Source organism: Microcebus murinus, chromosome X (genome assembly GCF_040939455.1).
Source record: "Microcebus murinus isolate Inina chromosome X, M.murinus_Inina_mat1.0, whole genome shotgun sequence".
NCBI classification, from domain to species: Eukaryota; Metazoa; Chordata; class Mammalia; order Primates; family Cheirogaleidae; genus Microcebus; species Microcebus murinus.
In genome coordinates, this window is record NC_134136.1 from 97,225,948 (window position 1) to 97,250,957 (window position 25,010).

At 39.5% G+C, this 25,010-nt stretch overlaps 1 protein-coding gene across 2 annotated transcripts in view; it reads left to right on the forward strand.

Annotated features, from left to right (window-relative positions):
* The window catches only part of PHEX (phosphate regulating endopeptidase X-linked), a 209,578-nt gene that overhangs the window by 142,668 nt on the left and 41,900 nt on the right, over positions 1–25,010 (forward strand). For both annotated transcript variants that reach the window (XM_012784616.2, XM_075999112.1), the window contains 2 exons: positions 1,970–2,073; positions 10,781–10,839. In XM_012784616.2, the coding sequence (XP_012640070.1) occupies positions 1,970–2,073; positions 10,781–10,839 (163 nt within the window). The remainder of the gene's footprint in view (positions 1–1,969; positions 2,074–10,780; positions 10,840–25,010) is intronic.

Below are 25,010 nucleotides of genomic sequence, written 5' to 3' on the forward strand. Positions count from 1 at the left end.
AACAACTCTATCTTTAATTTATGTTAAACATATTGCCATATTAGCTTTATATACACACACATTTTAAATGAATAAAACATATGCGTTTGAAGTTTGGTGTGTAATCCTCTTGATCTAATCTCCTTCCTTCATGCTTATCTCCTTCCCTGGTTATAAACACTATCTTGAGTTCAGTTTTATTATTCCCATGCATTTCTTTATGCTTTTGCGACCTAGGCATAGGCTCATAAATAATATACAGTATTGTTTTGCATGTTTTAAAGCTTTAAATCCTCTCACACATACAACTTGCCTTATTTACTCAGTGTAATTTTAAAGATTTCCTTCATCTTCATGCATGCAGAGCAATCATTTCAATTGCTGCCTTGTTTTCATTATGTGAATGTATCACGATTTATTTATCAGCTTTCTACCCCCACCCAAGCAGTTTGAGGAAGAGACAATTTAAAGTCATATATTTATAATTTGTTGGCCAAGCAGAACACCACGGATGCCAGAAATCAATACTTTCATTCCTGCCTTTCTCCATGTGTCTTTACTTATTTTGCTACTTTCTTTATAATTTGGCCCGGCCCCCTGGAAAGATTGTTAAGATGACTCATTCACAAAAGTTTCTGCACAGACATACTGAGTGCCCACTCTATGTTAGGGAGGAGCTAAATGTGAGCCAGACATTGGCCAACAGATAGGTGACTGTCAAGTCTATGACCATTGAATTATTGTATATACACTCATATCCATAATGCAATGCCTGTGGATTTCATATATTAATACATGTATATTTTGATTTTTGCTTTTAAAAGACTACGGTTTAAAGTTTTCAAAAATTACAGTTAAGAATTTGGTCTTGCTTATTTGTTTATTCAGATATATGTTTTTCTTGTCTCTTTTTTTTAAGAGATGGGGTCTTGCTCTGTCACTCAGGCTGGTGTGCAGTGGCATGATTATAGCTCACTGCAGCCTCTAACTCCTGGGCTCAAGTGATTTCCTGCCTCAGCCTCCTGAGTAGCTGGGACTACAGGTGTCAGCCACTGTGTTCAGCTCCACATATGTGTTTTTCTTATTTGCCACAGTAATATATTTTAACACCAAAGCATTAGAGACCACTACAGACTATTGCTTTTATAGTTACACAGACATTTACAATATCTAGGTTAAGTATTGTTACTTCTGTAGATGGAGTGCCTATAGAATTGAAACTGCCTGCCATTCTTCTTCTAAAGAAAGGAACTCAAAAATCAATTATTTATGTTTCCCTGTTTCATTGTTGTGACCTGTCAACTTCCTGTATTCTCATGCAAGCTATAATCTATGATTTGCCTCTGTAATTTCATTAATATTTAGTGACTAGAGCCTTTTTTGAGTGTTAATAGATAAATTCTGTTAATAATTAAGTTATTCTGGTGACTTCATTGTGCTTAGGGTAGAAAATAGGTCTCTGAATCATTTTCATTTTTTTCCTTATAAACAAATGCCAATTACAGTAAATTGGATTTTAACATTTGACTAAATCATTATCTGTAGCTACGTGAGGTTTCAGCTGACTAAACTGAATGTTACTAAAAGAATCTTATGTGACAAATAAATAAAGTACATATTTTAGAAGAAACTCAAGGAGTTGTGAGCCAAGAAATTCTGAACCTAAGATAACATGTTCTGTAAAGGTTAAAGTAGATTTTTCAATTATAAAGTAAATGGAACACATTGTAAATGACTGTAGCTTCTCTTTTTTTTTTTCCTGTGATCCAGAAAGGACCATGTTGATTTTTGAGCTTTTTATGTTAAAAGAAAATCACCCAGATTAAATTTCATGGCTTTGTGAATTCTGGGTTAACTGGTAATGGCTGAGAAATACCGTGAGGGCCTCAGCTTCTCTGCTGGCTGCTGCTTTGTGTGCTGAACTCTTTTTTTTTTTGAGCCATCTCTTCCCTTCACTTAAGACAATGATGTTGTGGTTTGTCTTACTCAGATCAAGTTCTCAGAATCCGACTACTTTGGCAACGTACTGCAAACCCGCAAGTATTTAGCACAGTCTGATTTCTTCTGGCTAAGAAAAGCTGTTCCAAAAACAGAGTGAGTATTGAAAAAAAGTGAAATAGATAAATACATTGGTGGGGAGTGGAGTCTCTTTAGATTAAACTTTGTAATTCCCCTCAAGTCAGAGTAGCTGTCTTGCCAGCTATCTTGTTTTAGCAAAATTTGTGTCATGTTTTGCCAACTCTTATTTTTTATATTGTGTGATTAACATCTTCAATCTAATTATGGGTCCCCCACTCCTAGCATCAACACATATTGCAAGAAGGCTTATTAGGATGCAAACATTAAAGTTATTTCTAGATCTAATTATGAATATATATAGAAAAAATTTCTCTAGATTTTCATACTCATGTAGAAACTTTTGAAGATCTTAAAAAGAATAAATACTTAAAAAATAAACTGATTAGAAGTGTCAGGGGGAGGGGGAATGGGCATTTATTGAAACCTTAAAATCTGTACCCCCATAATATGCTGAAAAAAAAAACACTGCAAAAAAAAAGAAGTGTCAAAGTAATTATATAATTATGAAGATAGTTGAGGTAATGCATAGCCAAGAACTGATAGCTAGATTGTTTTCATCCAATAGCAGTTAGGATTTATTTGTCTTCTTCCCAACTGCCTACAGGAACTTTCCCTATAGGTAGGAGAGTTTCCTTAGGAACTTTTGGGCCCTGGGTGCTGCCAGCTATGATTTCATCTTTTAGCAAAATATTGATAATGATGGTGATGGTGGTGGTGGTGATGATGATGATGATAGCAGCTAACAATTATTAATTGTTTACAATGTGCCAGGAAGTGCTTTACAATTTTTAATTCATTTTATCCTCAAGTCAATTCTCTGAGGTGTAGGTACTATTATCCCCATTTTACAAATGAGTGAAAGGCTTACAATGGAGAAACTCTTAGGCCCAGGTTTAGATTACTCTTTGCTCTGCCTGGTGGTGCATTTGACTCATAGGACTAGACTGTGTTCTGCTGTGGCCCACTTCTATACTGCCTTTTTCCCTCTCTGTTCTCCAGACTAGATAATTTCTCACAATCTGTTTTCAACTCCAGAATTTCCATTTGTTTGTTTTTTATAGTTTCTATTTCTCTGTTGTGACTCTTTATTTGCTGAGTCATTGTCACCATACTTTCTATTAATTCTTTGAATATAGTTTAATTCTTTGAACTAATTTATAATAGCCACTTTCTAGTCTTTGCTAAATCCAATATCTGGGCTCACTCAAGTTAGTTTCTATTGATTGCTTTTGCTTTTCTTACACTTCGTCTTTGCATACCATCTTTTTTGTTGTTTTTGCTAATGACATTTTAGATAAATATTGGAGCAACTCTGGATTCCAATTTATTTTGGGAGCTTTTTTTTTTTTTTTTTTTAAAGTAACTTTCCTGGAATTATACTCCAGAGTGTATCTCCCATGTGGATGTATCTACTCAGGTTTTTATTTCTTATTTTTTGGCCTTGCTTGCTGGTGGTTGTCCCTGTGTCTGCATAGCTTAGTGCTCAGTCAGTGATTAGGGCAGAACTCGTGCTCAAACACCTTGAGTCTATAGGGCTTCTACCCTCTGCTAATTGCTCTGTGTATGAGTTGGGAGTGCCTTCAAAATCACAGCCAATTCTCTGTCTTGGATTTTACCTTGTGGGTGCTCTCTGGTCTTTCCTGCACATGTGTCTAGTTTTCCAATCAGGTGGAAATGTGTGGAGTGCTTTTTCAGCCTTTCCATGACCTTTTCTAAAATCTCCCCTTTAAATTTCTGACTGGGTTTTCCTCATTTGTTTTCTACTGAATTGGCCATTTTTAGCTAACAAAGCTGCAGATTTTCACCTCCACCCCCAATTGAGTCCATCCCCTGTGGCAGCAAAGCTGCTGATTTTCCAGCAAGTCTTTTCTGAACTAAGTTCTCATTCAACTGGGAGACACAGGAACAGTCTCAGGCAAGACCACAGACTCCTGCTCTACTTATTCCCAATCTCTAGCAGCTTTTAAAGATTAAACATTTTTTTTCAACTTATTGCTTACCTTTGATCAATTTTCAGAGCCCTAAAATGGTTGGTTGTTGGCAATTTTGTCCACTTTTTGGTTGATTTTTGTGGAAAGATATTGTCGACCTTTTCATGCCATCATACCTGGAAGCCTGACTTCTATAGCCCACTTTTTTTTTCACGGCCCACTTCTTAACCTTGGCTGATATTCTGATTGCCAAATCTTTGGCTCTTTTTATGCTCTCTGAGTCTCTTGTTACTCTCTCTTTGAACTTCCTGCTCTGTCCTGGCTTCTAGAAACTCTGGGCCCCTGTACCCTTCCTTAGCTTAAGCTATGATTACCACCTTATGCTCCCACCTGGCTATCACTACCCTCTGCCCTTCAAACCTTCCTATAATACACACCTCCAATGTTTTTTGTTAAGTTACTGACTGTAAGGAGTAGGCCTAAGGCTGAATCATGCCCCTGACTATCGCTGACTCCAATCAAAATTGTAAAAGAAGAAGGCAGAAGGCTTTAGAATGTCTTTGGAAATGATAGATAATGGTTTAAAGCCACGTGCTTCACTGTCCTTGATTCTCTCCTCTCTTCACATTATCTCTCAGTTCACATATTCTGTTTCATTCCCTGTCTAAATTATTCAATAGGAATTTTAGATTTAGGGTTGTCAAATTGATGACTCAAATCCGATGACTTCAGCAAATGATTTCTGATATTTCTATGACCATTTACATGTAATATGGTAGTCATGGATCTATGTCAATCACTCTGCCCTTAAAGATCTACTTCAGATCAGTTCAAACTCTTTTTTTTTTAAAAAAAAAAACTTGCAGAAAATTCAAGGCTTTTATCGTATTTTTGTGAATTTTCAGGTTCTTCTCAGGCTTCTCTATATTGGCAATGTGGTCAGTTTAATTCTTTAATTTCAAAGTGTCATTGCTCATCTGGGTGTGTAGCAAGGCCAGGGTTGGTAATTGAAAACTCCTAAATATGTCATCTTTAACATCACCCTAAGATCCTGATAGACTATCAGATTCTAATGGTCCTAACTATTTCTAATATTTTATGCATGCCTTGGAAAAATGCTGGCTGATTTTGTGGGCTTAGGCAAACGGTGTGATTTGTGTGGTTTTCTTCTCTGTCATTGTAAACCAAATACCTCTTTCACAAGGGTATTAAATTGGTTAATGTTTGAGAAAAGTTCTCTAGAAATGAAAATCAGTGCAATGCTTATAATTTTTGTTTCCTCAGACTATATGTCTATTTCAGGAAACAACATTAAGAAATTTAAGGTCCCTTTTGCATGGTAGAGTGATATGGCAGTCAGCTTTGCTTGTTTTTTTAAAGGAAACATCTGGCTGGTCCTTTTCAGGCATTGTAGGGAATTTTAGCTTTATTATACCCATTGGCTTTAACTGACATCTTGTAGGTCTGGAAATTCATGAGTTAATGGAGTGGGGATGATTTTGGAGTGGCTCCACTACACTAGTTTACTTTGAACAGCACATCATGATTATATTTCCACAAAGCCCTGAAAAAACATTTTGCTTCTTTGTGGGTATAGGAGATAAATATTCTTTATCTTTCATTCTCATGGAATCCATTTTAGCTGCACTAATGTGCATTAAGAAGTTTCTAAGGCTATGGGAAATGTCAGCAAGAATGAAATTAATTGGGTGGTCATCCCTGAAGGTACATATTTAGGAATTGGTTTTCAGAATTGTCACTTCATCAGTTTGCTTAAAAATAGAGGATTTACTTACTGCTTGGCTTGAGTCAAAAGTAATTTCTTTCCCTGAGGATCCCCTTCTTTGACAGAAATGATTTTAAGCCTGTTTCCCTATTAATTCACTCTCATTCTACTGTGACCAAACATGTATGGATTCTCTTTCTCTATCTTTTGAAAAATATGTAAAAATATATCAAATGTCTATATAAATTATGGTCCTGCCCAGAATTTCTGTTTTCAAAAGCATTATCTATAGCATGGCATGGGAGTGATATAATCTGCAGGATATTAGTAAGAAAGCAATAAATACTCTATGGCTTTTCCATTCCATATTCTCTAGACTATCTTTAAGAGTTGATAAATAAAATGCAAAACTTTAGCCTGATATATATCTATTTTATATGGTCCAAAGAAATTGGGGTACCAATAGAAAGAAATTAATTGGCCAACTAATATATATAGAAAAAATTAGCTGGCCATGGTGGTGCATGCCTGTAGTCCCAGCTACTTGGAAGGCTGAGGCAGAAGGATTGCTTGAGCCCAGGAGATTGAGGTTGCTGTGAGCTAGGCTGACGCCACGGCACTCACTCTAGTCTGGGCAACAAAGTGAGACTCTGTCTCAAAAAAAAGAAAAAAAAGAAATTGGGGTACCAATGTATTTTCCTTCAGATTATTGTATTTTGGTATTACATTCCTTTTATATAGCCCATTATCTGGTATATTTCATCCTTATATATTTTGGGATTTGAAATTTATATATAAGACTTCTCCCTACCTTATTCACTAAATCCTTCCCCAAATACAGACTGCAGAAACACTCTAAAGACATAGTAAAAAGAATTTAAAGCACTTTAATGATACTCTTTGTTTATTCAAGTGGATGTATACATAGAAATAAATTCATTTGAATGGATCTAGTGATCTTCTGCTCAGCACATACCATTTGTACAACAGTCCAAGTCCATAAGGAACTTAAAAATCTTGTTGGGAGATAAGTTATGCAAATTCAAATGCCTTCAGGGCCAGTTAATAAATGGCCAACCTATGGGGTATAAATAATAGGGAGTGGTGGGGATTGTGGAAAACTAGTCATTGCACCCTCCATTTAAAGAAATTCCAATTCAGTAATTTTTGAAACCATTGTGTTGGACAAATAAAACATTTTTTTTTGGGAACATTCTGCCCACTGGTTAGGGCTTAGTCTGTGGACAGCCAACTTTTTAGTGTTCCAGTTATCTATTGCTGTATAATAAACCATGCCCAAATTTAGAGGGTTAAAGCAATAATAGTTATTTATTTATCTCTTGTAGTTGTAGGGGTCACTAGGCTCAGCTGTGTAGTTCTGGTCACTCATGTAGTTCATGGTTACTCATGTAGTTACAGTCACATGTAGTCATGGTGATGCAGTGACATGCAGTGACATGCAGTCATGGTCACTCATGTAGCTACAGTCACATAGTGGCTGGAGCTGGAGTCACATGGAAGGCTGCCTCTCTCCCATGTCTGGTGGTTAATGTTGGCTGTTGGCTAGAAAACCTACACATGGTCTCTCTATGTACGTTGGGTTTCTTTACAGTGTGTTGATTGATAAACTTTGAAGAGCAACTTTCCTGAGAAAGAGAGAGGGAGGAAGGGTGGGAAGGTGTGCTTGTATACATCAGAGAGAGATTGTATCACCTTTAATTACCTAGGTCTGGAAGTCATACAGCGACATTTCTGCTGCATTTTATTCTTTAAAAGTGAGTCACTAAGGCTAACCCATAATCAAAACGAGAGGAATTTAGACTCCATCTCTTAATGGGAGGAGTGTAAAAAAATTTGCAAATACCTATTAAAACTAGCACATGTAGTCTTACATTAGAGAATAGTAAAACAAATATATAGTAAGCTTGGATATAATAAGGGAGATATACAAAATGTTTAACAGCTGGTTTGGCATGGGCACTGAACAAACAGAAGTAATAACAGCATCAACAACTGATAGGATCTACTAGTGCAGCTGCTTAGTATTGGCGTTGGGTATAATCAAGGCTCCAAACGTGCCCTAGAGTCAACAGGAGCTCTGGGACATCAGGAATGGTAAGATCATGTGTCTGAAATAAGATGTTTTAGTTATTCTTGCTGAAGCTTCAGAAGCCCCATCAGTGTCTAGTTTCAGGGATTGGTTGTTTGAACTTTTTGCTTTGCCCACCTTTGTATACCAGCAATTAGGAACATTCTCCCTGTGTGGGCCTTACTCCAATGTTTTGGAAGTTTATTCTTGCTAAAAAGAGGGGACACATTATCTTTTGTCTATATTATGATTCAGCCCAATATTATTTGGAAGCCAAATTGAGAGGCATCTGGATTCTTCCCTCTTGACCTACAAATGCTGGGTTCTCTGGGTAGTGTATTAGTTTCGTATTGCTACTGTAACAAATTACCACAACCATAGCAACTTAAAACAACACAGATTTATTATCTCACAGTTCTGTAGGTCAGAAGTCTGGGATGGCTTGGCTGGTTTCTCTGCTTTGGGTTTCACAAGGCTGAAATTAAGGCGTCAGCTGGCTGGCCCGTACAGGGAGGCTCTGGGAAGAATCTCCTTCCCAGCTCATTCAGGTTGTTGGCAGAATCCAGTTCCTTGTGGTTGTAGGACTGCGGTCCTTCCTTCCTTTACTTCCTGGCTGTCACCTGGGAGCCACTCTTTGCTCCCAGAGGCCTTTCCTTAGTCCTTGCATATTGCCCCTGCATCTTAGAGCCAGCAACAGTGTGTCAAATCCTTCTCACCCTTGGCATCTCCCTGACTTCCTGTTCTGCAGTATCTCTTCTGACTCCCTCCTCTGTGGCTTCTCTCTGATTTCAGCCAAAGAAAGTTGCTTGCTTTTAAGGGCTCATATGATTATATTGAGCCTATCTTCATAATCCAGGATAATTTCCCTATTTTAAAGTCCTTAACCTTAATTACATCCACAGAGTCCTTTTTGCTATGTAATATAATGTAGTCACAGGATCCAGGGATTAGGACACGGCCATAATTCTACCTACTACAGGTGGGGACATTAGGTCAATAGAGATGCTTTTCCCTCTACTTATTTCCTCAGCAAAATAGGCAAGCTGGCAAGTTTGTGTTAAATATTAGGGCTTAATTGAAATACTCTAAATTTGAAGGAAAACAATATGCATTTTATAGAAATAAGTCTAGGTTTCAGTTTTGAAAAGAGAAGAAGTGCTCTCTTTCTTGATTTTCAGTAATGCCTCTAGTATAACATAACGCTTAAAAGAAGCTGTTTGAAGTCACACAGACCAGACCTTGTGAAAGTATATAATGCTTCTAGGTCTCATTGTCCTCATCTGTGAATTGGGTTAATAATTCCTATAGTTGCTATGGGAGAAAAAAAAAACTATGGATAGAAAGTGCTTAAGACATAGTAAGTGCTCAATGAATGTTAGCTAATAATAATGATAATTATAGTAGAATGACATATTCATAGACTTATTTATAGTTGGGGAGAAGGTATGAGTGACCAACTATCATCAATAGTTGGATTTCCTATTAGTTTCATATTAGTCTGGTATAAATTATTAGTCTGATATAATTATTAGACATAAATGAGTAAAATGATTATTCTGAAAAGGGATTTATACAAGTTTCTTCTTCTTTTTCATTATTTATTTTTTCAGAGATGGGGTCTTGCTATGTTGTCCAGGCTGGACTCAAACTCCTGGGTTAAAGCAATCCTCTTGCCTCAGCTTCTTGAGCAGCTGGGGCTATAGGCCCATGCCACTATGCCTGGCTTACAAGTTTATTTTTGAACAACTTAGCTTAAGATGAATTGCTTGATCTGCTTGTTTCGTGTTTATAGTAAAAGAAATTTTTAAAAAAGTGAAAAAAAAAGATGAATTGCTTGGTTTTAATTATAAAGGGCAGTGACTGAAACTCACAACCATCTAAGTCAGGGTTTAGTAACTATGGCCTCTGGGCTAAATCTTGCCTGCTGCCTGTTTTTGTATGGCCCATGACCTAAGAATGACTTTTATAGATAAACATTTGCAGTTGGTTTGATGACCGAGAGGCACTAAGTTTGAACCCCAATTAAGCAAAATGTTATCCCACCCCAAAAGAATTCCATTCCTCTCATTAATAGGCCTGTATTACAACAAAATATACTTGATTATTATATTTTGAATTTCATCAATAAAAATATGTGGAAAATTTGCTCTTAAGTACCTATTATAATATTCTCAATTTTGCCTCTTTTCCGGTGAAATCTAAAATGTTTACAATCGGACTCTTTCTTTACAGAAAATAATTTGCTGACTCCTAATCTAAGTAACCTAATTGTGCATTTAAAAAGGGGGTGTAGACACTTCATAGGTAGAAGGGATTCTGAGATATTCTAATGTAATATCTAAATTATAGCTAAAAGCAACCCCCAGGAAGGTAGGTGACTATTCCCATACAACTCAACCAATTAGTGATAGAGGCAGGACCAGTTGTTAAAACTTTTGGTGCTTAAATCAGTCAATTTAAGCACCTGGCACAGGCAGATCCTCTGGGTTGCATGGTTGTGCTTTATTCATCTTTCTTCAAATGGACCTCTGTGTTGTCATCAATCCAAAACTTTTTAATGGACAGGTCAGAGGTGATGCAGCATAGAAACCCAGCTGTCCCACCAATCCATTGAACAGGGCCTGGCAAACATCAGCTTGCTGTGTTTCCATTTGCAGGAAGAGAGAGCCCTTTAGGTTCTAGAATTCCTCATGAGAGCCTTTTCCGAAGCACTGGTGCTGACTTTTCCCCTTAAGTTAGTAGCAGTGAATAACTAGGCATGTTAATATATTTTTATTGAACTCTGTTCAATTTAGGATGAGATTGTTCATTAAGCAGAGCAGTAGTCCTAAACTGAGGGGATAATTTCCCCTCTTGCCCAACATCCCAGTGGTTCCTGGTTATCTGCTAATGAACCCAGCCACATTGTGTTTGTCTTTGCTGCCCCCTGCCTGGGTACTGATGATTACTCTGTGGCATTTGTTTCTCTTTCTACAGGTGGTTTACAAGTCCAACAACTGTCAATGCCTTCTACAGTGCATCCACCAACCAGATCCGTGAGTACCAGCTTCTTGTCTCCTTGTTAATGTGGTACAAACTGGAAGGAACTTTTTCATGACTATGATGAAGAATATGGCATTCTTTATTTTCCCCCAAAAATGACAGGGTATGTTGGTGAAGAAAGTTTGTTTCCCTACCTATATGCCCAATTTTCCTCACTCCCTTCACCTTATGAGTCTTTTTACAGCTACATGTCATCATTGATTTTTTTAAAAAATTAACTGCAATAAATAAAACCTACATTGGAGGCCGGACGCGATGGCTCACGCCTATAATCCTGGGAGGCAGAGGCAGGCGGATCACTCAAGGTCAGGAGTTCGAAACCAGTCTGAGCAAGAGCGAGACCCCGTCTCTACTAAAAATAGAAAGAAATTAGCCAGACAACTAAAAATATATAGAAAAAATTAGCCGGGCATGGTGGCGCATGCCTGTAGTCCCAGCTGCTCAGGAGGCTGAGGCAGGAGGATTGGTTGAGCCCAGGAGTTTGAGGTTGCTGTGAGCTAGACTGATGCCACAGCACTCTAGCCCAGGCAACAGAGTGAGACTCTGTCTCCCCCCCCCAAAAAAACCAAAAAAACACACACAACCCACATTGGAGTTTGCCATGAATAGGAGCCAGCTTCTACTTTCTTCTCGTAACAGTCTTACTGATTTTATTATCTATACCATTTTGTTCATTCCTGGGATTGACGGGAAAATAGCAGGTGACTGGACAGATTGTAGAACAAGGGAGGGCTATCTGTACATAAGAAGGAAGCTTGGAAATGTTCTAATTAACCCTAGGATGTAATGTCTTGAGGTTTTCAATTACATGTTTGGATGCATGTAATTATCAATGCCATGATAAATTTTAAAAATTATTAAAGATCAGATTGGCACACATTAAAGGCCTAACAACACCAGCATTGGCAACAAGAGACACATATTCACTGCTGGTGGAAATGTAAATTGGTTTTCCCACTTGGCAGGGCAATTTGACAATATCTAGAAAAGCTGGAGATGTGCATGCATACTTAAGACCATCATTTGTAATCCTGGCATGTGCCCTAGTACTCTGATTTGAAGAGTGTGGTCCTTGGACCAAAAGCAATAGCATCATGGGGGAACTTGTTAGAAATGCAAATTCTCAGGCTCTATTGATCACGAACTTGGGTGTGGGGCTCAGAAATCTGTTTTAATAAAACCTCTAGGTGATTCTCGTATATGCTTAAGTTTGAGGACAGATGCCCTAGAGAACTCTTGCACAAGGCATAAGAAGGCCCATGTGAGAATGCCCATAGCAGTATTGTTTATAATACCAGAAAAAGCAGAATATCCTATGTGTTCCTCCACAGGAAAATGAATCAAACATGGCATATTCACACAAAGGAATACCATACAGCAGTGAAAAATGAGTGACCTAGAGTGACATGTTTTAACATGGATGAATTTCATAAATATTAGGTTGTGTGGAAAAAAAAACAGCTTGGGAAAATATATCAAGTATGATACTATACAAATAAAGTTGAAAATCATGCAGAGCAATTTTATACATTGTTTAGAGGTACGTTCATTTGTAGTGCAAGTGTAAAGATATTCATGGGAATGACAAATACCAAACTCAGGTGGGTGGTGACTTGTAGAGGTGAGGGTGGGCCACTCCTGCTCAAACCCTTGCTGGTTTCTCCTGATCTTCCCTATTTCTTAATGATGGCATGTCCCAAGGCTCAGTACTTGTGCCTTTTCTGTTCTCCTCTACTTTCTTTCTTTCTTTCTTTTTTTTTTTTTTTTGAGACAGAGTTTCCCTTTGATGCCCAGGCTAGAGTGAGTGCCGTGGCGTCAGCCTAGCTCACAGCAACCTCAAACTCCTGGGCTCAAGCGATCCTTCTGTCTCAGCCTCCCAAGTAGCTGGAACTACAGGCATGTGCCACCATGCCTGGCTAATTTTTTCTCTATATATTAGTTAGCCAATTAATTTCTTTCTATTTATAGTAGAGACAGGGTCTCGCTCTTGCTCAGGCTGGTTTCAAACTCTTGACCTCCAGCAATCCACCCGCCTCTGCCTCCCTGAATGCTAGGATTACAGGCGTGAGCCACCGCGCCCGGCCTGTTCTCCTCTATTTTCCATCTTTACTCACCCACCTGGTGATGAAATCTAATCTCATGTTCTTTTTTTTTTGAGACACAGTCTCACTCTGTTGCCTGGGCTAGAGTGCTGTGGCGTCAGCCTAGCTCACAGCAACCTCAAACCCCTGGGCTCAAGCAATCCTCCTGCCTCAGCCTCCAGAGTAGCTGGGACTACAGGCATGCGCCACCACGCCTGGCTAACTTTTTTAATGTATATTTTTAGTTGTCCAGCTAATTTCTTTCTATTTTTAGTAGAGACAAGGGTCTCGCTCTTGCTCAGGCTGGTCTCGAACTCCTGAGCTCAAGAGATTCTCCCGCCTCGGGCTTCCAGAGTGCTAGAATTACAGGTGTGAGTCACCACAACCAGCCCTAATCTCATGTTTTAATTGCATTTCTACACAGTTGAATGCATGGGGTGGAATTTAGAAGACTTATTATCCCTGTTCACACCACCCCCACCCCCTACCTGGATTTCAGTAATAGCCTCCTCACTGGCCTCTCTCCTTCTCCAGTCTATTCTATAATGTTGCAGCCATTTTAAGATGTTTTACAATCATATCATGTCACTCCTTTGCTCCCAACCTTTTATCAGCATCTCATCTCACTCAGAGTAGGATCCAAGTGACTTACAATGGTCTTGGGGTCTGTTAGCTCTGTGCTTCTACCTTCTCCTACTCTCCCCTCCCTCCCTCTGTTCCAGCCACACTGGCCTCCTTCATGTTCCTAGAGCACGTCTGACACACTGTTCCCTTGGGGCATTTATACTCGGGGTTCTCTTTTTCTTGGTAATTTTCCCCAAGTGACCTGCTTGGTTCACACTCCTATTTCCTTTAAATCTTTGCTCAAAGGTCACCTCAAGTGAGGTATCCTGCTTCTCCTCTGGCCAGTCAGCCAGTGTGCTGTGGGCCCTTGTCCCCACAGGATTTCCTGGTCAGAGAGGATTAGGTCCAGAGCTCAGAGTGAGACACACGAGGGCCTCATGTGTAGCAAAATGCTGTTTATTTTGAGCATCTAGGTGCAGATGGGTGGAGGCCGTAAAAGGTGTCCACGAGAGAAAAGGGGAGAGCCTTGGGTTTTCTAGAGGGTTTTTCTGGGAGGAGTAAACACAATTCTTTTCAAACAACCTGGATGGATAAGGAAAGTACGTTCCCCTCTTGCATTTCATTCCTTTATCTCCCTGGGGGTCTGGCAAAGGCTACGTGCCTAATATACTCCTAGGAAGGGGAGAGGGGTGGGTTTTATAAGAGGTTTGGATGGCATTTTGGGGAGGGCGAAAGCCTAACAGAGGGGACAGCCAGAAGGCTGTGGCTGCTCGCTACCAGTGGACACATCTTCTTAGAGTCGCCCCCATGTGGCCACTATTCGGAATGGACGTTTCTGCAGGACTTTGGTCTGAGACAGTCAAGAATAGAAGGAACACAAGCAGATGGTGGGAATTTTTTTATTCCTATGTTAATTTGCATAACTGAATAAGTTGTTAAATATTTTGAATATTTTGAATACTCCTTGTCATATAAATATTCATTATCATGAAACTACCATTGCTTTCTTAAGGTCTTAAGCTCTAAGTTGAGAACTAAGCTGCATATGTTATGTGGGAACTTGTGATATTTGAGTTATTAATTATAACTAATACTTATAATAATATTTATTTTAATACATGAACTATAACAATCTTTACAATATTTTCTTGGGAAATAGAAAATTGTTTGGATTAGTCATTTAAAAGTGTTTTATTTAATATTTTGTACATGCAAAAGAATATATGTAACATGCTGGCATATATTAGGTTTTAAAGAATATATGAAAACATGATAAAATCAATTATGTGCTTATGAGCTCCTTACCCAAGCAGGCTCCAGAACATTCCAATATCCTTGCTGCTGCCTGCGGCCCTCCCCATCTCTTACAGAGGTGACCACTCTTCTGATTTGGGGGTTTATCATTTTTTCTTGTCTTATAAAATAAAAATTTAACCATCTATGTAAGTATCCCTAAACAATATATTACTTATTTTTACTTGTTTTATTAGCATAATAAAATGATATCGTACTGTATGCAATCTTAAGCAACTGTGTTTTCTTTCAGTCAACATGTTGTTTTTAAGATTCATCCACATAGCATGTGGTAGTAGGTCTTTTCATTTTCAGTGCTGTATAGTATTTCATTACATAACTCTACCCCCAGATTACTTATGTGTTTTACTACTGACAGACCTATGTGTCCACCCATAAGATTTTTGCTTTTATGAGCAATGCTGCTCTGAATATTTTTCAGTCTGCCTCCTGAAACAAGTGTCTGGGAGTATACACCTAGAAGAGGAATCACTATCTGGGAGGGTACACAAATATTCAATTCTACCAGATAACACCAAGTGTTTTCCAAAGTGGGTGTTCCAAAGTACAGAAGTATTTCCATTGTTCCTTATTTTTACCAACTCTTGGCATTGGTAGACTTAATTTTTACCAGTGCGGTGAGTGTAATAGATCTGTTCTTATGCAAGAAAAGGCGATGAGATAGTCTGTTCGCCAGTGTTTTACACTCACTTTCAAATGTCAGTGAAGGCTTACTGCTCCTTGGGGGACTTAAGTGTGTCTAATAATAGTTCCACCTCCAGGATTCACCCCTACTCAGCCTTTTTCTTGCCTAGGAAGAGCTGATCCTCTTAGAGGTTTACGGAGGGAGAAGCCGTTTCAGGGTAACTCAGTCGTTTCTTGAAAGCTCATGGGCAGAGGGGTTTTAAAATGAACAATTTGAAGCAGTATTTTAATTAAGAGATTCAAGCTGTTTCTATTTTCCTAATGACCAGTGCTTGCTATCATTGTAAATTATATTTCCAGGCAAGATGACAAGGAATCCTTTGGGTGACTTTTTTTTTTCCCCTCTCTTCTTTCTGATTTTCTGGACTACAAATTAAGACAGGTGGAGTTTCTTCTTACACATTTCCCCACTGGGTTTCCTGGGACTCCCCCCACCCCACAACTGTCTTCTTTTTGCTTCACTGAAGAAGTGAAAAATTGAGGTGATTCTCTCAAATGAACATCTTTATTGATTAGGGCTGATTCTGACAGCATGTGGCCATCTGTTTAATTGGGTTTCACATCTAAGATGTAACTATACTTAGTAACGTGATTTATGAGAATTTCATTCAGTTCCCATTATCGTTTTCTGATTTATGTCACTTAAGTCTGCTTCTGCATGTGGTAGAGACTTGAGTAGAAAATAGAAAAACCTGGAGGTTTCCCACTCCCCCCCCCCTCCGCCACCCCCAAATCCATGCCTTTGTGTGGAATCCTATGATCTGTGGTCATCTTTCAATTTTAGATTCTTATAGGGTGGTTATAGCTTCTTATTTGTATACCCTTGTCAAGCTGAGTAGGAACGTCTTCAGACGTCGAGTGTAGTGTGAAATCATAATGATTTAAATCTGCTGTATGAGGAGTTATACTCAGAAGCGGTTACAGAATTTAATTATATTTGAATTAATAAGGTGGTTAAAGAGGAAAACAAGGATGTGAGATTATTGGTGCCCAAGCTTGTGCTTCTCTAGCCCATAGAGTTTAGGGGGAGTATTTAACGAGGTGACTTTGTAAAATGCCAGCCCATTGCCACTGTCAGGGCTCGTATATCCCAAACTGGCATGCCAACACGTCACAGGAGAAACAGAATGTGGAGATTGGCAGGGGGAATGACTTTGAACTTTTGCTCTCAAGAGATTTTATACATTAAAACAATATTTTGAATATTAAAAAGTACAACCAATTTGGAAAAGTATTTTGTGGTTTGTTGATATCTCCTATTATGCAGAAATTCCACTCCTGATAAGTGGATCCTTATGCCTACCAAAAGGCATGCACAAGAATGTTCATAGTAGCTTTATTCATGACAGCAAAAACCTGGAAAGAACCTAAGGCACATCAACAGAAGAAGAAGATGTAAATAAATTGTGGTCTATTCATACACATGTATAATATATAGGCATGAAAAAGAACAAACTGCTCTACACTACAATATGAATGAATGCTACTGACTTAATGCTGAGTGTAAGAAGCCAGGCATGAGAGTAAACACTGTTCTGTTCCCTGCATATAAAATTCAGGGACAGGCAAATAAATCTATGTGATAGAAGTTAAAACAATGACTACCTTTGTTGGGGGTATGGACTGGGAGGGGGCCTGGGAAACGTTCCTTGTCTTGATCTGGGTGGTGGCTGCACAGATGTCACATATGTAAAAACTCACTGTGTTCTACTGCTAAGATTTGTGCCTTTACTTTATGTAAGCGATCCCTCAACATAAATAGTAACACTCCCTCCTCCTCATAAAGATGTTTGGAACAACATTTAGTATGCATAGACATTTTGAGCTAATTACAGGTTGCCTCAGGCTAAGTCTTCAGAAGTGTAGAGCAGGGATTGGCAAACTTTTTCTGTAAATTGCCAGATAGTAAATTTTTGCAGCTTTTGCAAGCCATACTGTCTCCGTTGTAACTTCTCAACTATGCCATGGCAGCCATAGACAATTAATAAACCAACGAGTGTGGCTGTGTTCCAGTAAAACTTTATTTATAAAACAGGCAGCAGGCTGGGTTGGCCCACAGGCTGCAGTTTGCCAATCCCTAGAGTAGAGCGGTGTGAGAGGATAGATTCTAGGGAGCCATTGAGGAGTGCTCTGACCCAGCTGTAATAGTTCTTTGGATCTAATCAGATAGTGGTAGCGGTAGGAAGAGTGAACAGCCCATATTTGGTTTTTATTACTCCTAACATGCATTGATCTTTAGAATAAAATTTGTTTCCTGTATTCAATATCAATGTGTATTTGAGAAATGCTTCGTTTAAGTATTTAGTTTTTTATCTTCATGCATCTCAAATCATATTAAAGAATTATTTTAAACACATAAAATCTTGGCTTGAAAACAAGCATGGCCTAAGGGCTAAAACCAATGATTTTATTATCTTTGCTACTGTACACAAGGGATTTGGTTGCCTCAGTTTAATCACAGATATTCTGCTGAAGAAGATAAGCCTTTGTCCAGAGGCTGGGCTTATGCTGGCATCAAATTATAAAATTAATCCGGAAGCCAAACAGATTTGTTTTGCTGTTAAGGAAATAACTGTGTTTCAAACTGGGAGAATTTCTCATATGTCATTGGCTCTACCTAAAACCATAAAGTAGAAGCCAAGTTAGCATATACTCACCTGTGGCTTCTACTGGAATTGAATGAAATTAAATCCTTGAATGCACATGATGCTTCATTTGGGGACATGGGAAAAATAAGGCTGACACCCAGAATTTGGGAACAGTCTTCCATGGTTTTAGAGTTACAAGGAAATTTAAGTGGTTACTGAATCCAAATTTCTCATTATCTAGAAGAGATCCTGACACTCGGAGCAGTTGCTAGTAATTTTTTCCACTTACTCAATGTTCAAAGAGGCCCCAATGATTCTCACTTCCTGGTATGCATGTCCCTGTGTAGTCCCCTCCCACACTGAAAAAGCCTTACCTCTGTAACCAATAGGATACTATGGAAATGATAGAGTATGACTTCTGAGGCTAGGTCATAAAATACATTGTGGCTTTCACCTTGCTCTCTTGGATTCTTCACTCTGGAGGAAGCCAACCACCACATTGTTAGGGCACTCAAGCAGCGTGGAGAGAGGCCAACATGTGAAGGAAGTGTGAGGGCTCCTGCCCATTAGGAGCACCATGTGGGTGTACCATCTTGGAAATAGATCCCGTAGTCCAGTCAAGCCTTCAGATGATTGTGGCCTAGGCTGACATCTTGGCTGCAACTTCATGAGAGACCCCGAGATAGAACCACCCAAATAAGCTGTTTCTGAATTCCCGACCTAGAGAAATTGAGATAGTAAATGTTTAATTGTTTTAAGTAACTGTGCTTTGTGATGATTTGTTACACAGCAAGAGATAACTAATACAAGCATTACAGCATGCCAGGTACTAACTGCATTTGGTGCTAGGGTATTTAATATGGTATGGTGTAGTAAAGGGTATGAGCTCTGAAGCATGATAGTTTGATTTTGAATCCCAGCTTGATTACTAATAACTTGCAACCTTGGGCAAGTTACTTAACATCTTGAAGCCTCAGTTCATCTATAAAATGGAGAGGATAGTAGTAACCATCCTAGAAAGTTGCTGTGAAGATTAAGTGAGCTAATATATGTAAAATGCTGGAATGGAGTCTGCTTCATAGTAGATACTCAATAAATCTTAGCTATTAGTGGTTCTTGCTTTTGAGGAGTTGGGAGAAACTTGTTACCAGGTCATTTATAGCTGTAGTCCCCAAACCCCGGGCTGCAGACTGGTACCAGTCCATGGCCTGTTAGGAACCGGGCTGCAGAGCAGGAAGTGAGTAGTGGGAAAGCAAGTGAAGCTTCATTGTATTTACAGCTGCTCCCCATTGTTTGCATCGTGGCTTGAGCTCTGCCTCCTGTCATCAGTGGCGGCATTAGATTCTCATAGGAGCATGAACCCTACTGTAAACTGCACATGTGAGGGATGTATAGATCACGTGCTCCTTATGAGAATCTACTGCCTGATGATCTGAGGTGGAGCTGAGGCGGTGATGCTAGCACTGGGGAGCAGCTGCAAATACAGATTATCAGTAGCAGGGAGGTTTGACTGCACAGATAAATCAATTGCTTGCAGACTCATATCAAAACCTTATCAGGGAGTGGCACGTGACAATTAAGCTGCGTGTGGTGGGTGGTGGCAAGCTTTGTAGTGGCAAGTGAGCTGATGTACCTCAATTGTACAGCTGCATCTGGTGGCAGGCTTTAAGTCAGAATCCAACACTTAGTCTTTGTGTGGCCCACACACTATTTTATTTACCACTTCCATCTGCCCCTCTTTCCCCGCACTATGCACTTGTCTCAGTCACAGTGTTGGTAAGCCCACAAGCTAACCCTACCAAAAATGAGTAAAAAAACCAGATGTCACTGGAGAGCTTCTTTGATAAAGGGGAAAGACCCAATGATGAGACAGCAGAAGAGCGTAAGACTGCCAACAAAATGAAAACTGCATTTAAAAGAAAATACCAAGAGTCCTACTTAAATTACGAGTTCATTGCAACAGGTGATTCACATTCTCTAAGCCTGCTTTGTATAATCTGTGGCAGCCAGCTATCCAATGAAGCCATGAAACCTTCAAAACTCCTTCACCACATGGAGACCAAGCACCCTGCATTAAAAGACAAGCCTTTGGAGTTTTTCAGAAGAAAAAAACATGAACACGAAGAGCAGAAGCAATTACTGAAGGCCACCACTTTATCAAATGTGTCTGTACTGAGAGCGCCATTCCTAGTGGCTACCACATTGCTAAAGCTAAGAAGCCCTTTATTGTTGGTGAAGAGTTGAGCCTGTCTGCTGCTAAGGACATTTGCCGTGAACTTTTAGGAGAGGCTGCAGTTCAAAAGGTGGCACCTGTTCCTCTTTCGGCTAGCACCATAACTAGATGAATTGATGAAATAGAAGAGGATACTGAGGCACAATTGTTAGAGAGCATTAAATGAGTCACCATGGTACACAATCCAGGTTGATGAGTCTACCGATGTTGACAACAAGGCACCAATGTTTGTTTTTGTGCGATATGTTTTTCAGGAGGGTGTGCATGAGGATATGTTATGTGCACTTTTGTTGCCAACCAACACCACAGAACTATTCAAGTCTTTGAATGATTACATAGCAGGAAAACTGAATTGGGCATTTTGTGTTGGTATATGCACGGACAGTGGCTGCCATGATTAGACGACTTTCTGGTTTCACTACACAGGTTCTGGTTTCACTGCACAGATATAAATCTGTGCATAGGTCTCTTCTGGATGTGAGTCTATGCACTGTGTCATGCATAGAGAAATGCTGGCTAGCTGAAAAATGTCACCTGAACTAAATGTTTTGTAGGATGTGATTCAAATTATCAGCCACCTTAAAGTACATGCCTTTAATTCATGTCTGTGCTCACAGCTCTATGAGAAGATGGACACAGAGCACACATGTCTTCTCTTATACACAGAAGAGAGATGGCTTTCTAAAGGTAGATCACTGGCCAGAGTTTTTGAGTTATGAGAGCCACTCCAGAGATTTCTTGTAGAAAAGCAGTCGCCACTGGCAGCATATCCCAGTGACACAAAATGGGTCACAAAACTTGCTTACTTGTGTGACATATTCAAACTGCTCAACAAACTCAATCTGTTACTTCGGGGGAGAACGACAACTGTGTTCAAATCAGCAGATAAAGTGGCTGCATTCAAGGCCAAACTGGAATTATGGGGGTGATGAGTGAACATTGGGATTTTTGACATGTTTCAAACATTAGCAGAGATTTTGAAAGACACCGAGACAGGGCCTTCTTTCTCCCAGCTGGTGCGTGATCACTTATCTCAGCTTTCAAAAGAGTTTGAATATTAATTCCCAACCACAAAAGACCCCCGAACTGGGAAGGAATGGATTCACAACCCAATTGTGAATAAGCCAGGTGAATTTACTTTGTTCTTGGTAGAAGAGGATCAACTTCTTGAGATTGCAAATGATGGTGGCCTTAAAAGTATGTTTGAGACAATTTCTAATCTCCATGCATTCTGGATTAAAGTCAAGGCAGAGTATCCTGAGATTGTCACAAAAGCACTGAAAAGCCTGCTTCCATTTGCGACATCCTATCTTTGTAAAGCAGGGTTTTCTGCAGTGACAGCAACCAAATGAGATTACAGAGCAGACTAGACATAAGCAACACATTTCAGGTGTCACTGTCTGCCATCACACACAGATGGGACTATCTTGTTGCAGGAAAACAAGCTCAGGTCTTCCACTGATTCTGCATTATGGTGAATTATATAATTATTTAATTATATATTACAATGTAATATATACATTATATACAATGGAACCAAGTAACCTCCTTGTATATAATGAGTGACCTCCTATATATATATATACACAATATATATAACATTATATACAATGTAATATATAATGAAATATAAATATATAATGAAATAAAGTACACAATAAATGTAATGCACTTGAATCATCCTGAAACCACCCCCACCCCGAGATCCATGGAAAAATTGTCTTCCATGAAACTGATCTCAGGTGCCAAAAAGGATGGGGACAACTTATTTAGAGGACATCATGGTGAATGTGTAACAGAAGGGTGTGTAGTGCATTCTGAGAGCCACAGTGGAGGAATAATTAGATCTGGGGGCTGAGGGATTGGATTCCCAGTGAAAGTGATGTTTGAGTGGACTTTGAAAGGAGATAGTTCTCTAGGCAGAGAAGAGAGGTTGGGTCATGTAGGAAGAAGCACTGGTTGGTGTAGACAACAGATATGGCAGAGCATGACACAGGAATGGACCATGAAATGATCACAAATGCTGGGGCACAGATAGTATTGGTGGAGGAGAGAGCAAAGGGAATGATGGGAGATGATATGTGGAAGGAGGACCTTGTAGGTCAGGCCAAGGAACAGGCCATGGGGAGCTTGTATTATTTTTTGTGGGAAGGCAAAAAAAAATTTAAGTTTTACTTCCTTAGTCTTAAAGATTATGGTTGGAGAAGGGATAAATTTAAGCCACTTCGACCAGTTAGGAGTTTTGCAAATGGCTCAAGAGAAGGATGAGAAGGGCTTAAACTTAAGCAGTGACAGTGGTAAGGGGGACAAGGAAGTGGATAAATTAAATCCTATAAGATCATTCTTACATCACTGTGTGGTAATAATACAGATAGTATAGTAGTCCTCCCTTTTCCATGGTTTCACTTTCTGTGGTTTCATTTATCCACAGGCAACCGAGGTCTGAAAATATTTAATGGAAAATTCCAGAAATAAAAATTCCTGAGTTTTAAATTATGCACCATTCTGAGTAGTGTGATGAAATCTCGTGCCACCCAGCTCCATCCCACTCAGGACATGAATCATCGCTTTGTCCAGAGTATCCACACTGTATATGCTACCCACCCATTAGTCACTTAGCAGCAGTCTCAGTTATCAGATTGACTGTCGGAGTGTAAGTGTCCACCAACCCTTATTTCATATAATAATGCTCCCAAAGCACAGGAGTAGTGATGCTGGCAATTTGCATATGCCAAAGAGATGCTATAAAGTGCTTCCTTTCAGTGAAAAGGTGAAAGTTCTTGACTTAATAAGGAAAGAAAAAAATTTTATTCTGAGATTGCTGAGATCTATTATAAGAATGAATTTTCTATCTGTGAAATTGTGAAGAAGAAAAAAGAAATCTGTGCTATTATATATATAGGGTTCAGTACTATCCAAAGTTTTAGGCATCCACTGAGGGTCTTGGAACAGATCTGAGGACAAGGGGGGACTACTGTATTTTTTTTTTTTTTTTTTTTTGAGACAGAGTCTCACTTTGTTGCCCAGGCTAGAGCGAGTGCTGTGGCGTCAGCCTAGCTCACAGCAACCTCAGACTCCTGGGCTCAAGTGATCCTTCTGCCTCAGCCTCCCGAGTAGCTGGGACTACAGGCATGCGCCACCATGTCCCACTAATTTTTTCTATGTATATTAGTTGGCCAATCAATTTCTTTCTATTTATAGTAGAGACGCTCTTGCTCAGGTTGGTTTCGAACTCCTGAACTCAAACCATCTGCCCGCCTTGGCCTCCCAGAGAGCTAGGATTACAGGCGTGAGCCACTGCGCCGGGCCAAAGGAGATTATAATTGTTCTGTACAGCCACTCTTTGCTGAGAAAGCATTAATGTCCCAATTATTGTACCAGGTACTTTAATGTATGTTATCTGTAATCTTCCCAATAGTTCTATAGGCTTGGTATTATAGGCTCATTTTACAGAGAGGAAACTGAAGCTCAAAGAGGCGAGGTTAACTCGCCAAAGACCAAACAACTAATGAATTGCAGAGCTGAGAGTATAACTCAGCTTATCTGATTGCATGCTGTTAATTGTCATACTACATTGTTCAAAACTGGATAAAGAAATGTGAGAATGACATGAGATGACACACATGAACACACTCTGAAAGGTGAAAAGCATGATATAAATGTGTTAGAGTAATCATTATTATATCATATCTTCTTTCACCAGTGGGGGGATTGTTTCTGTTTTGATATGAAAACAAAATATAGACTCTGAGAATAGCCAGGAGGTGATGGTCAGAATGTTGGATGGTCCCCAGGTCCTGCTGATTCCATGTCCAAAGGGGCTGGCATTGAGTAGTTCGTTATTGCCTCCGCTAAGAGTGCTGTTGTCTGCAAGCCCTTTGGCTAAGGCCATGATCTCTTTGAGTGGAGGGAGATTACTTGAGAGATTCCATAAGCTACCTTATAAAGAATATTTAGCTTTACCCTCCAAAAAATTTTACTTTCAAAAATTTACGATGAGATTTTAAAAATGTTGTTAAGTGAGCCAAAGTTAAGTCATGACCAAACTTGGAATGGTTGGCAAACCTGACAGATGATGCACTTAGCAAAGTTGTGGGACACTTGCTACAACTATTTTAAGACTGTCTTCTTCTGGTCTAGCTGAGAAATTGGGGGTCCGGATACAACCTCCAAGTTTCCGAGGCCTGACCAAGGAGGCAGCTAATAAGAGTGTCCTGGGTAGCGTCACAGGAGGACAAAGGTGCCCTCATCTGGGAACTCTGCAGTCTTCTGAGATTCCCATTACCATGGCCAATCCCAGGACCAATGCCTATAGGGACATGATTTGCCACCTGTGGGGCATTTCTGAATGCTGTTTTCAGACATAGTGGTTCGGGTAGCTTTACAGTGGGGCTGGTAGTAGGAAGCACGAAATGATTATCAGAGTCAATCTGATTAACCCTTTGCACTCGGATGTCGAGTGTGACTCGACACGGTTAGCATCGGTAGCAGCTCATATGTTGAGCCACACTCGACACGTAGTTTCCCTCGGGGGAGGGGGAGAAAGGGGATTTTTGTCTATTTTTCCAGTACCTTTTCTTGTTTTCATTAGCATGAAAGGACAAGTAAAATGTAAATGCAGAGATGGTACACTAACTCCCAGGGGTACATTATTATCCATTAACTTAGAGCAACGTTTAGATGGAAAGCTCCATATAATC